Source organism: Anabrus simplex, chromosome 2, assembly GCF_040414725.1.
Source record: "Anabrus simplex isolate iqAnaSimp1 chromosome 2, ASM4041472v1, whole genome shotgun sequence".
In the NCBI taxonomy this organism is placed as follows: domain Eukaryota; kingdom Metazoa; phylum Arthropoda; class Insecta; order Orthoptera; family Tettigoniidae; genus Anabrus; species Anabrus simplex.
The window spans coordinates 197,037,209-197,051,513 of NC_090266.1; the positions used below are offsets into that span (position 1 = coordinate 197,037,209).

At 42.1% G+C, this 14,305-nt stretch overlaps 1 protein-coding gene across 5 annotated transcripts in view; it reads left to right on the plus strand.

Annotated features, from left to right (window-relative positions):
• The window catches only part of twz (BTB/POZ domain-containing protein twz), a 210,955-nt gene that overhangs the window by 97,405 nt on the left and 99,245 nt on the right, over positions 1–14,305 (plus strand). For all 5 annotated transcript variants that reach the window (XM_067138967.2, XM_067138970.2, XM_067138969.2 and 2 more), the window contains exon 2: positions 730–930. In XM_067138967.2, coding sequence (XP_066995068.1) covers positions 730–930 — 201 coding nt within the window. The remainder of the gene's footprint in view (positions 1–729; positions 931–14,305) is intronic.

A 14,305-nucleotide genomic window follows, 5' to 3' on the forward strand; every position in this document is an offset into this window, starting at 1 on the left:
TAGATTGATATTCTTGTTGAACCACACTCTGTGAGCAAGCCAGTAACTGTAGAGTGATGTTCTTGTTGAATCACCCCCTGTGAGGCAGACCATAGATTGATATTCTTGTTCAACCACACTCTGTGAGCAAGCCAGTAACTGTAGAGTGATGTTCTTGTTGAATCACTCTTTGTGATGCAGCCAATTACAGTGTTGTTTTTGTTGAAAAACCCCCTGTGAGGCAGCCAGTTACAGTAGATTGATATTCTTGTTGAACCACTCTCTTTGAGCAAGCCAGTAACTGTAGAGTGTTGTTCTTGTTGAATCACCCCCTGTGAGGCAGCCAGTTACAGTAGATTGATATTCTTGTTGAACCACTCTCTTTGAGCAAGCCAGTAACTGTAGAGTGGTATTCTTGTTGAATCACCCCCTGTGAGGCAGACCATAGATTGATATTCTTGTTCAACCACACTCTGTGAGCAAGCCAGTAACTGTAGAGTGATGTTCTTGTTGAATCACTCTTTGTGATGCAGCCAATTACAGTGTTGTTTTTGTTGAAAAACCCCCTGTGAGGCAGCCAGTTACAGTAGATTGATATTCTTGTTGAACCACACTCTTTGAGCAAGCCAGTAACTGTAGAGTGATGTTCTTGTTGAATCACTCCCTGTGAGCCAACCAGTTGCAGTGGAGTGATATTCTTGTTGAATCACACACCGTGAGCCACCCAGTTACAGTGATGTTTTGTTGCAGGTTGCTGTCTCCCAGCAGCTCGCCTGCCACGTCGCCGACCATGTCCAATTCGTCGTCACCCACGCCTACACCCCCCGCCATCAATTATAACCACAAGATCACGGGGATCCCGTGTGTCGCCGCTGCGTCTCGCTATACGGCGCCCGTCCATATCGATGTTGGTGGCACCATCTACACGTCGTCGTTAGAAACCCTCACAAAGTAAGTTTCATATTTTCATTATATTCATATTGTGAATGCTTCTATGAAATTACTCATCTCTTCTAGGTATTATTGTGTATTCATCACACTCATAGGCAATTACTATTATTCTTTTCCATGATTTAATCTTTGAAGCAACTTGTTAACTTACTATCTTTTGAAGTACGAAAGCTAATATGAAGCTAGATTTGGTAAATGAACACAGCAAATTTTGGAATAATATGTTTTAATCTCTGTTAAAAATGTGGAGAAATTGCTGAGAATCCTTGAGGGTGCTAATAGATCCTTGTCTGTCGTAAGACGACTGAAACGGAAACCCCCAGGTGCCCTTGTCTTGCTAGTGTGGGTTGGCGACCACGAGGCCCCTAGCTGACTCTGGAAATGCTTCCACATACTTGTGTCAGACTCCCCACTTTCACTTTGTTCGACCTTCCTTGGTCAATTCCTGTTCTCTTCCGACCCCGATGGAGAATAAGGTTTGCGAGGCCTATGTAGTCTTTCATTTTCACACCCTTCTCTTTCTTTTGCCGATACCTTCATTCTTCGAAATCCCGGATATGGTTAGTGTTAAGAGAAGATGGTTGCCAAGATGTACTACCTTTTAAAACAACAACAACCACCACCACCACCACCACCACCACCACCACCACAACCACCAGCCCTGAAACTACTGAAAGTTATAGGCACGATCTTGGAGAAGGAACACTAGACTTTACGGCCGTCGTCTCGATGAATATTAGAAGAAATTTTTCGGGACTGTAGGCCCTGGTTCAATTGGTTTCCTACTAATTCAGTACTGATTTTCGGAGTGAGTGGACGCTTGAAAATGCGGGGTGCAGTTTTCTGTGAAACTTCGAGAGCTATGAAATCAATTAGACTACAAGCTTGGAATTTCTTTTTCTGTATTCATTAGGAAGTACAATAACAGCCGTTGAAAATTGCACTCGCCCACTCGCAAGTGGCGAGTTAGTTTTCACCGAAAAAATAAGACGAATCTCCTATCAATTCGCAACAAGTTAAGCAGAAGTACAGTTTACTATTTGAACTGTCACCTTGATACAGTCAAGAATGAAGTATGCGCCAAGTCCACGTCCTGGATTTCTTGTGCTTGCCTCAAGCTAACACCCTAAAAGCCTTAGACAATGTGTGAATTTTCATGTAAGGGAATTTTATTTCGGTTGGCTAAAGGTTGGACGTTACCTTTTTGATATTCACTCGCATATATCAATCAAAATGTAACTGCCTGCAGTTAGAAGACTCTTTAGTTTTTGGAGCACGAGTTGAATTATTTCAGTTTGTGTTATACCGTCTGCTAGTATATAGTAATTATCATTGCTTCCATGTGTGAGAATTCCTTGAGGATTGCAAATCCTCTCAGCTAAGTGGAGTCTCAGATAAGACGTCAATCACGTTGACAACCGCAGCATGAAGATGAATAGAACAAGAGACGGTGCAGAAGCTTGCTGCATTCTAAAGATTACTGGCTGGTATAAACAGAGGATCCTTCATCCCGAGAGCTGGACCCCAGATGAATCATTCATTGTTTGATACATTTGGTCTACCTGACATGATGAAGCAGACGATGATTGCAGGATCGTAATTGGTGTTATGACATATTACTTAGGAAAATCTTGTACCGTTGTTGGTGAGGATCCGCGGCCGACAAATGACCACCGCTCAGCTCACTAATGGTATGTATAATGTGCAATTAGACTAGCGGCTAATAGTGGCTCTCAAGTGATGTGTTCGTTTTTTTGTAGTGATGCATCGTCTGTTGACACCGTCCTTTATGAGACTTGATGGCAAGTTTACCGTCCTTCCCAGAAGGACGTCCCTGCATTCAGCTACCATGGGCAGTGATGAGAAGATATTTTAAACAGGAATTTAATACATATATGTGGATAAATATGGGACAACTTTTACAAATCTGTTGCAATACTTTACTGTATCACGAATAGTGTCCATGAATTGCCATTAAGGATTCTCAAGTCCACCATTAAATTTTAATACCGAGCGATGTGTTTTGGGAACAAACTTCTTCAGTCTGATTGGTCATCACCCTGGTGGCTGGTTGGATCCTCAAATGGCCCCACCGAAGGTTATGCGACTATAGTGTGAAACAACAAAAAACCGACGGCGTCGCTGTAATGAGGCGTACTAGGCATAAGGAGTTGTGAGGTAGCATGATACTACCATTGATGGAAAAGGTACCAAAAAAGGCAATTAGGTCGAATTACAGTTACCTGAGAAATATTTTAATCAGTTACAATTAAAAATTACTTGTTCAACAAATAATCATTAAAATTACAATTACTTCACGAAACGCCAGTCTTTAGGAAATCACTGACTTTTATACGCATGGGGGAGTGATACAAGAGTTCGCAAGGAAAATTATATTACTTTGTTCTGTTTTTTGGCATAGATATATTAAGTGACTGCCATCATTAAGCGAGATTAAACTTGATACATTGGAACTTTCGAAATTATCTTCCACCATAATTCTTAGTTTACTTAGGGACTTAAAAGTTTTCAAACAATTTGCAATCTATTTTACAAAATTACTGTTCCTTAAATTTCTCGTCGTGAGCTTCGATCAGTTTGGGGAAAATACATCTTAACATTTACTGAAAAGGCGCCCTACAGGGAGCCTGAAGGAATACCCGCGTTGAATTCTAAGAACATCCCCAGTAGTGATGGATATTATAGGGTAAGTTTGATGCCTTTGGAAGTTCTGGATAAACAGGAGTGTACCTCATCCGGCACTGTTGAAGGCACTGGTTCTGCTGTAGTAAAAGTGAAAAACATATCTTCGTCATCACTTATTTTTCTCCCCTTTCTGCTCCCACGCAATGTATAACGATTACAATTTTATTTCAAGAAGTAAATTACGAGTAAATTATTCTTTTTTACGATTTTCCTTACGTCGCACCGACACAGATAGGTCTTACGGCGACGATGGAATAGGAAAGGCCTAAGGGTGTGAAGGAAGCGACCGTGGTTTAAATTAAGGTACAGCCCCAGCATTTGCCTGGTGTGAAAATGGGAAACCATCTTCAGGGCTGCTGACAGTGTGGTTGTAACTCACTATTTCCCGAATGCAAGTTCACAGCTGCGCGACCGTAACCGCACGGCCAACTCGCTGGGTAAATTACGAGTAAAAATTAATGAAAAAGTAATCGTTACAAATGATTCGATTACCTTTACTCAACTCCATCCCATCTCTGGATATTACTTTCCTCATTGAGCCAGAAAACCCCATTGCAGCACGATTGTCATGCTTGATTCATAACATCCAGACGTGCTCTGAATGTTATTATTCAGCACAACTAGCTTCCATACTGTTACAGTCATAAATGAGCCAGAGACTTCAGTGAAACCTACAGTTTGCTCTCACCTGTGCCGAGAGACAGGTGCAAAATTACTACATCCATCAATAAACAGTAACAGTTTAACACATTTCTTAGACAAAAGGTATTCCAGATAGTGAGAACCACGTCACATCATAGCAATCGATTTTTTTGGTTCACAAGTTTCCATTGCGTGCCTGCCTCTTACCCGGAGGCCCCGGGTTCTATTCCCGGCCAGGTCAGGGATTTTTACCTGGACCTGAGGGCTGGTTCGAGGTTCACTCAGCCTACGTGATTAGAATTGAGGAGCTATCTGACGGTGAGATAGCGGCGTCGGTCTAGCAAGCCAAGAACAGCGGCCGAGAGGAGTCGTCGTGGTGACCACACGACACCTCGTAATCTGCAGACCTTCGGGCTGAGCATCGGTCGCTTGGTAGGCCAAGGCCCTTCAAGGGATGTAGTGCCATGGGGTGGGGGTGGGGGGTTTCTGTTGAGGAGTTATTGGCAACATCTCTCTTTTCTCTGTGGTCACTGAAGGTACAGAACATTTTCTGTGTCTTACCTTTTTCTTCGTACAGCCCTCCTGCTCAACACGAGCACATGTGTCAGAAAATAGTGTTTTGTAATTTCCTACAGGGTCAGGTTATGAGCTAACTTGGATGTAAATTGTTACGCAGATCAGGATTGTCCCTAAAAGATGATGTGTAATTTCCTTCTTCGTAAACCAACACGGCAGACAAAACTTTCTCCTCCACTTCACGCAGACTCGAGACTTCCAACCAAACAATGTGTTAGGTGTGGTTAAAATGTTGTCATTCGGTCATTTCCTGCATTTATGTCTTCGTTGGCTTTTTATAAAACGATGACCCGCTGTGGGTGGTGGACGCAAAGAATGCACCCACGGTATCCCCTACCTGTCGTAAGAGGTGACTTAAAAGGGGCGACCAAGGGATGATCGAATTTAGAACCATGAGACTACTTGTAATTAGTGCCATCACGCGGGGAACACCATGGGTTGCCTTTACTTGCGGGTAGTACCACTATGTTAGGTACACAATAGGTTTGTGAATAGTAGCAACATAGTGTGAATAAGGATCGGATTTACAGTACCCGTGATTAGTACCACTACATGAGAAACACCACGGGCCTAGGCGTTGCCTGTGATTAGTACAATTATATGAGAAACACCACGGGCCTAGGCGTTGCCTGTGATTAGTACCATTATATGAGAAACACCACGGGCTTACGTTGCCTGTAATTAGTGCCATTATGTGAGAAACACCACGGGCCTAGGCGTTGCCTGTGATTAGTACAATTATATGAGAAACACCACGGGCCTAGGCGTTGCCTGTGATTAGTACCATTATATGAGAAACACCACGGGCTTACGTTGCCTGTAATTAGTGCCATTATGTGAGAAACACCACGGGCCTAGGCGTTGCCTGTGATTAGTACCACTATACGAGCGACACCGTGGGTCTGCGTTGCCTATGATTAGCACCCACTATGAGAGGAACACCACGGGATAGTACGAATCCCTGTGATTAGTACACCTATGTGAGGAACACCATAGGTTTGCGTTGCCTGTAAGTGGCGCAGCAAAGTGAGAAACACCATAGGTCTGCGTTACATGCGCGTATTACATTGCCTGTGAGTAGTACTGTGATTGTAACTACTCTATTCACATTAATATGCAAGAAATAAAATATTCGATCGTCGCACTATGTAGTCTCACTTTGTACTTACCTTCGGGTTTCCACATACAGTAACCAGAAATACTAACACTTTAATTGATGATGGGTGCCAGCTGCAAATAAATGTAAGAATAATAGGATGAGAATCTTGAATATCTCTAGGGTGTGGGGTAATAAGCTTACTTTGACAGCATAACATATAGTCTAGGTTCTGGAAAAGGATATTGACGTTTGGTATCCCAAATAAGATTTGAGGTTACCGGTACCCGATCTACCACAAATAAAACAATTAACTGTACTTGATACTAAACAAAATATATTCTTTAAATTTTGAATTGAAATGTGAGTTTTGCTGTGATAATAAAGTTACAATATAAAACTCTGAAATTAAAATAGAATGAAGCTCTACACATTAAATTTAAAATACTCTTGACCGGACATTTGAAATCTGTACAGGAAATTTATCCCTCACTGGTTCACTTAACAGTACCTTGGACACACTAAGAGTTATTATGGCGTATTCCTCAAAGTGGCATCAGCTGTAGGTATCTCAAACTTAATTTGGTGAAGATGTTTTCCGTGGTTTCCTATTTTCACACCAGGCAAATGCTGGGGCTGTACGTTAATTAAGGCCACGACCGCTTCCTTCCCACTCCTAGCCCTTTCCTGACCTTTCGTCGCAATAAGACCTTTGTGTGTCGGTGCGACGTAAAGCAACTTGCAGCCTTCGGCTGTCTCCGAACTGACACAAGAACTCAACCGAAACATACACACTTCGAACTTCTAATACATGTGCTCACTGAAGACTCCGTATCCATATAACTGCTTATTCTCCATCCAATTGATTGACCGACTGAGGCCTAACTATCCATATGTCTCCTCACTACCATCTCACTACGACACTCCATGGCAAGGCTCTCCATCCAACTGACGCCTGCTATGGTATACAAGCTCCTTTTATAGATTCAAATTGTCACATGGTTTACACCTACGTCATAGTTAAAACAGTCCGTGACTTCACTCAAACCCAGCTTCGATGCATTGCACCAGATATTACAATCGTCTCAGGCAGCGTAAAATCTCCCTGAATCACCTCCTGTTTCTAAATGAAAGCAATGACGTATAGGACAGTGTGATGGCTGGAGAGTAAATGTGACAGTATTACACCAGGAAACGCAACATCGTAAACGTCGGTTCTCAAAATAAGTACATATCTTATATTAAGTAGCAAATCTCGCAATATACATTCTCTTAATACTAAAACAAACAAACACACACACACACACACACACACACACACACACACACACACACACACACACACACACACACACACATCGCGCGCGTGATACATAATAAATGAAATGAAATCAGCCAAGCCATAATTAATTAATTAATTAATTAATACATAGCGAAATCAGATGATAGAATTTTTTAAAAAAATAGTTAATAATAATAATAATACTAATAATAAATACAAAGGAATGTTTGTAACGAGATATGAACTGTTACAGTACCAAAATGTGAGGAATACCACGAGTCTACGCTACTTTACTAGCGATAAGTACCATTTTGAGGGACCGATGACCTGGATTTTGGACCGCTTTAGACAGCAACAATCATCGATTCAGGATTGTGCTTTAGAAGCAGTCCTTTGGTCAGTAATACTATTGTTTTACGATAGTTACTGGGAATGTGGGACATTGCAGGTCGGATCCACTGATTGTTTTAAATTCATTTTCACCCATTCATTCTTCGTCATCAAGTTTTGAATTCTGGTCAGTGGATGAGTTTGGACTTTTAAATTGTCATTATATTTCGTCTAATTTCGTACCATTAGGGTCCAATGACCTGGATGTTAGGCCCCTTTAAACAACAAACATATTCATCATCATCATCATCATCATCATCATCATCATAAATCGAGGAATTCAATTGTAAACGAAATTGCCTTAACGTAATAGAAACTGGTTATTCTGCCGTCTAATTAGGCTTGATACATTATTGTTTGATAAACTGGAGTGTATTATGTGAGTGCTTGTCCCTCGTGGGCTGAATTCCTAACCACGTACTGCGGATCTTGGTGTGTGTATTCGTCTGTAATGATTTCAGAACTTCCAGATAGGGGAAACTGTGCCTTGCCACACCTTTCCCTGGTGCTTACTAGTCCGTCAGATCACTATATGTTCGTTGGACTCTGCTTCCTCTAGCCAGCGCATCGAGAATTGAGGGACTCAAGTGGAAAAGATGCCCAAACCACATAGCTGGTGATTTTCTGAGACATTTGCATCATCAGCGCAGCCCGTATCATCGTCTGTCCTATTTATAAACTGCAACTCTGTAGCATGTACAATTTCTCTGTAACTAAACTGAACAAAATTTCTTGTTTACCATCTTCCGACATCCGTAGTGAAAAAGAGGCCTATGCATCATGCGTCACTACCCTTATGAGTGAGTGTTTCACATTGGCCGTGTTGACTTAGTTTCCAAGATGAAGGTGACACGCTGTGAAGTTAATGGGTCTTCCGATCAATGGTCATGTGGTTAGTTGCGGGAGAACGTTGTGTATATATACTTCAGATATTCGCATTATCTTAGTTTCGGCTCTATGACTAAATATATAGCGTGCTAGACTTTGGTCGAAGGGATCCCGGATCGGGTTGGGGATTTTAACTTTCATTGGTCAATTCCTCCGAAACTGGGTGTGTGTGCCGTCTTGAACATTAGCATTCATCACAGACGTGCAGGTCGCCTATCGGCATCAGTTCGATAAACCTGCACCAGACCTCTCCGGAGACCGTACGACATTATTACCTTACTGACTTACTTACTTACTTACTTACTCCATGGCTCTACGGTCCTTTAAGGACCTTGGCCTCCTTGACCACAGCTCTCCAGTCGTCCCGGTCTTCAGCACGCCTACGCCACCTCCTGACTCCAACGGTCCTCAGATCAGTCTCCACACCTCTCACATTCCATGTTCCAGTATATCCGTATCGTTGCCATTTAGCGCGCTTTAGTCGTCGTAAATTTGGGACCGTCCGGTTATCTTGATTTGGTTTCTGAACAATATGTAGTTTTGTGGTAGTGGAGTTGTTAGCCCCACGTACCAACCCCCAACCTGGACGACCAGGGTATCACTCTTAGTCTGGATCATCACCTTAGACCTGTCCGGCTTGGGTGGCCCTACCAGGAGCATATGCTCCCGCCGGCATAGCTCTAAGGATCATTTGAACACGCAAGCCTCCAAAACACCCGGCAAAATGTATTTTGCTTTTGTCAAGGTGGTGATACCATCGGGAGGACGACATTATTACCAGTAAAAGTAAATTTGCAGAAATCCCATCGTTGTCGTCATTCAAACCTCGAGGACTGTATGTTACCTATAAAGCATCCTAACGGACAGACGTAGAGGCTGCAACATTTAGGGATTTATATAATCTGTTGCAGTTTTTACCACCTATTTATGCTTCCTTTTTTTAGTCACTGAGATGTGATAAGAATACAGGAAGATTTGCATGGGAAAACATAAATTTGGGAACTGTAGTTCTTCGTCAGACCAATCATTGATCACAAAAGCCTTATATCCTAAATAAAACATGAACTAATTCCTACTTCAGTACCCACCATTTTCCTTAAAATTATTCTCTTTTCCAGAACCTTTCCTAAAATGAATTATTATGTAGCTAATGGGCATATTCCACAGCTTCATCGCTCTTCATTTCACGAAAATTAATAATAAATGCGTAGTATGTGATTTTATTTTGGTCAGTGTTTAATAGATTGTATCCAGTGTTGTCGTTTCTAAGAACAAGTTTCAATAACGCCAATTCTATGTCTCAGTTTTACAAAATAGAGGCTTAACAAACTCCTCATTCCTGTAAACGTATGATTTTGTGGTATGGGACTCTACCGTCGGATCCCTCAAAATTGAGCGCGCCTCGGCGGAATGAAACCGGGTGGCCGACCAGGTTCTAGTTCGCTCTGACTGTATAGAACTATCAAATGTGGAGGTCATGTGTAGCAATTTACACGTCCAACTTGGTTCCTATTCTGATCGTGTAGGAACTTGCATACGTCTGCTTACATTAGAACAAGAAGGATCTCTAATGAGGATGGTTTATGAAGCCATTGCAATTAACTGTTGTAACTTCCTTAAAAGTAGGCCTAGTTTTCGGGAATTGAGAATCATTTTAAAGCAAAATATTGTTTTCAAGTACTTTATGCTTTTAAAGTAAACTAATATTTGAGAACCGATATTGCCGAAAGGTTTTCAGTTCGGCCTATCCTTCGGTTTCTGTTCGATGTACTACGAAGTGTTCTTTACAACAGCCAAAGTTTGCGGAATGTATCGGAGAGTTACACTGAAAACCTGAGGGGTGTCTAGGAAGTGTATTTGTTTCAATATGGAACAGCTGTCAACGTCTTGTTTTTCTCCAGAAGTACTAAAGTCAATGTTTTCCGTTTTGCTTTACGTTTCACGCGTGGCGAGTCTTTCTAAACACATACCACGCGGGCGACCGTCAAACAACCATGGCGCTGGTGTCTATGTCTATGATACACAGCGAATGTTTGTAAAATCAACACGTGGCCAGTTTGTATGCTGGTGATTCACTCGACTAGTCTGACCTTGGCCCAGGTGTGTTGTTTTTCATAACAGGACTGGACTGGAGTAACTCAGTAACTCACCGTGGCGCGTGTTCTTACCTATTGTATTACCTTACATAAACGTATTGTATTTTACAACGTACCATCAAAGTACCTTCAGTATGTTCGATAAATAAAAATGATTTTCACGTATGCCTTGCAAATATCATTCTCTCTAATCCCGTGAAATGAAATGGCGTATGGCTTTTAGTGCCGGGAGTGTCCGAGGACAAGTTCGGCTCGCCAGATGCAGGTCTTTTGATCACGTCCGTAGGCGACCTGCGCGTCGTGATGAGGATGAAATGATGGTGAAGACGCCACATACACCCAGTCCCCGTGCCAGCGGAATTAACCAATTATGGTTAAAATTTCCGATCCTGCCGGGAATCAAACCCGGGACCCCTGTGACCAAAGGCCAGCACGCTAACCATTTAGCCATGGAGCCGGACTGTTATCCCGTATAATTACACAACAAGATTCCCTTTCATCCTGTATAATATTTTCTTCTCTCAACTATATTATACGAACAGAGAATGCCCAATACAGGCTACCACTTTAATTTTGGGATCTGCATTTAAAACTGCAGAATAGTCTAGATTGGATATTTTTTTAAAGTAATTTCATCTATGACATATTTGCTTTATGGTATCGCGTAGAAATAAGTTGAAAATAGATTTAGTTCGCCTCAAATTATGATCTACCGAGCTCGATAGCTGCAGTCGCTTAAGTGCGGTCAGTATCCACTATTCGGGAGATAGTAGGTTCGAACCCCACTGTCGGGAGCCCTGAAAATGGTTTTCCGTGGTTTCCCATTTTCACACCAGGCAAATGCTGGGGCTGTACCTTAATTACGGCCACGGCCGCTTCCTTCCAACGCCGAGCCCTTCCTTGTCCCATCGTCACCATAAAACCTATCTGTGTCGGTGCGACGTAAAGCAACTAGCAAAAAAAAAAAAAAAAAAAAAAATGATCTTTTAATATAGACTACTTATATAGTGATAAGCATGGGCTACCGAAATTCTTTTGTTAATAACGAACACTGGACAAGATAAATCTAACTACACTTCAGATAATACAAACGTGATTAGTTTCAAATTGATACTAAACAAAATCTATATATATTTAAACGAAAAGCTAAGACCTACTTATTTTGAGATGAAATATTTGGAACATTTAACATAGGTGTTTATGGTCTATTCACAAAAGTCACAAATATACTCGTCCTTTTCTGCACCCGCACTATTACTTAATGCCCGTATTTTGCACAGAAAAGCGCACCATCCAAAGTTCTCCTTTGAGTTTTCGGAGAAAAGTCCTTCACAAAACTTGAAGCTATCCTTGTCGCCTGAGTAGTTCCCTTGACTTATTTTCGGCTCATTATTTTCCTCATTCAGAGGAGGTTCCAAAAGTGTATAAACTCATCATCTATTTCTGAGGAATCTTCGTCCCTTTTCGAAAGGCGTTTTCCTGTTGTTGGCGCTACTCCATTGGTTGACGCTCTTCCTCCGTTTGTGGTTATGAGATTTCGGATAGTTTCTTGAGATGAAGCCATTTTTTCTCATAGTAACTTGAATGTCTTAGGAAATCAGTCTTTCCTTGCCATTGTTAACTGTAGTTTTGTCCAAGGTCTGTTTGGCATTCCATATTTTGACCAATCTTACTTGGCCGTGTTTAGCCCTGTTTAATGAACGAAATTTCAGATACGTCAGTCATTACTGCCGGTCTAGAAAGCCAAGAATAACGGCCGTGAGTATTCGTCGTGCTGACCATACGACACCTCGTAATCTGCAAGCCCTCGGGCTGAGCAGCGGTCGCTTGGTAAGTCATGGGGTTTGGTTCAGTCATTACTGCATAGGTCTGTTTAGTTGATAATAGTTGCTAAATCTATCTTACTATATTAGGGGTGTGGTGTAACCTTCAAAATAGCCCTTACTTCAACAGATACATGGACAGCAAAGGACATAAGCATATCTGCAAAAGATCCATTATGGTGAAGCAATCGAAATCACACGTTATATTACACTGCGTCTGAACTACATGGCTGCTAGCGACCAACTGTTCCTGTGTACTTTCTTTGTTCCAGAGTAACAATTTTACCTTATTCCCACCAGGCTACAACACTCACGAAAATGGTAGTGTCCTCTAGCCTTTACAGTAGACTCTAGCTAGTATTTGGACCTTCGCCTCTAACTATGGCAAGTAAATCTCAGAGCCGGGGATACGCGATACAACTTGACGTTAAGCCTCAATCACCTTCCGAATCTGGCTGAGTACAACACTAGTTTGTTCTCGCTGTTGGTAGAAGAAACCCTCGTACTTCGACACCAACCTGCTGCTGTCTCCGCGGTCACTGTTTGACCGTATGCATGTGCAGTTCCTGTCACAAAAAGTGATTAGGTGAAAATTTGTAAGTCCTCAAGGTCAAGCATTTTCCTTTCTTTTCTTTCTTTCTTTCTTTCTTTCTTTCTTTCTTTCTTTCTTCTTCATCCTCCTGTTTTTGGCCTTTCCTGTCTCCAACGCTATGTGGAGGGATATACTATATTTACTCTTGCGTGGCCCTGTTGTGATTGTTAGTGTGGTGTATTGTGTGCAGCCTATATAAAGAGGTGTATATTGAGAAAAAAGACGAACGTCCGGTCCGCTGACCAGGGGAATTAACTAGACGAGGCTTAAACCCCGACCTGTCTTAAAACGGAAATCGGGACACACTGAACCAGAGGCCACGACTCTCATCATTTAGCCATGGAGCTGTGCGGTTACATCTTATTTTAATGTTTTATTAAATTGTATTTTTGCCTTTGTTGTCAGGACCTAGTGTTTACAGTGCACTATGTCTTCTGGTATGGGCTAGAGTAATTTTGTTACTTCCATTGATCTGTCTCTGTCTTATACTTGCTTTGACAATATGAAAGTGACTGAGGTATGAGCGATGCTAGTAATGCCATTCCTTGTGCAGCCAGTCCCTGCTATGAATGGTGTGAAAATGTTGCTCATAGGGTCGGTTGGTGCATGCATTTCAGTGGGTTTGGCAGACTAATATGTAATAGCAACTTCTGGCTCGGTGAGGAAAGCAACGGGAAACTACCTCACTCCTCATTTCCCTAGTACGCCTCTTCAGTGATGCCTAGACCATCTATGACAGCTGATGGCAGAACTGTTGAGGATCCAACCAGCCTTAGAGCTGAAGACTAAACATACATACAGCGTCTTATTAATCTCATCTTTCTCGGGTAAATTAGAAAGCCGCATGCTGAGACAACAGCCTACACAGATTAGTCTTTGATTAAACAGGCATTTGAATGACATAGAGAGGGAGATAGATATTAGGCAGTGTGTTTCTTGAAATTGGACAGACCGAGCTCGATAGCTGCAGTCGTTTAAGTGCGGCCAGTATCCAGTGTCCGGGAGATAGTGGGTTCGAACCCCACTGTCGGCAGCCCTGAAGATGGTTTTCCGTGGTTTTCCATTTTCATACCAGGCTAATGCTGGGGCTGTACCTTAATTAAGGCCACAGCCGCTTCCTTCCCAGTCCTAGCCCTTTCCTGCCCCATCGTCGCCGTAAGACCTATCTGTGTCGGTGCGACGTAAAGCCAATAGTAAAAAAAAAAAGAAATTGGACAGTCATTTTCGTCGATGATCGTCTGAATTCCTATGAATTCTTGTGAATGTTTGGAGTTAAAAAAAATG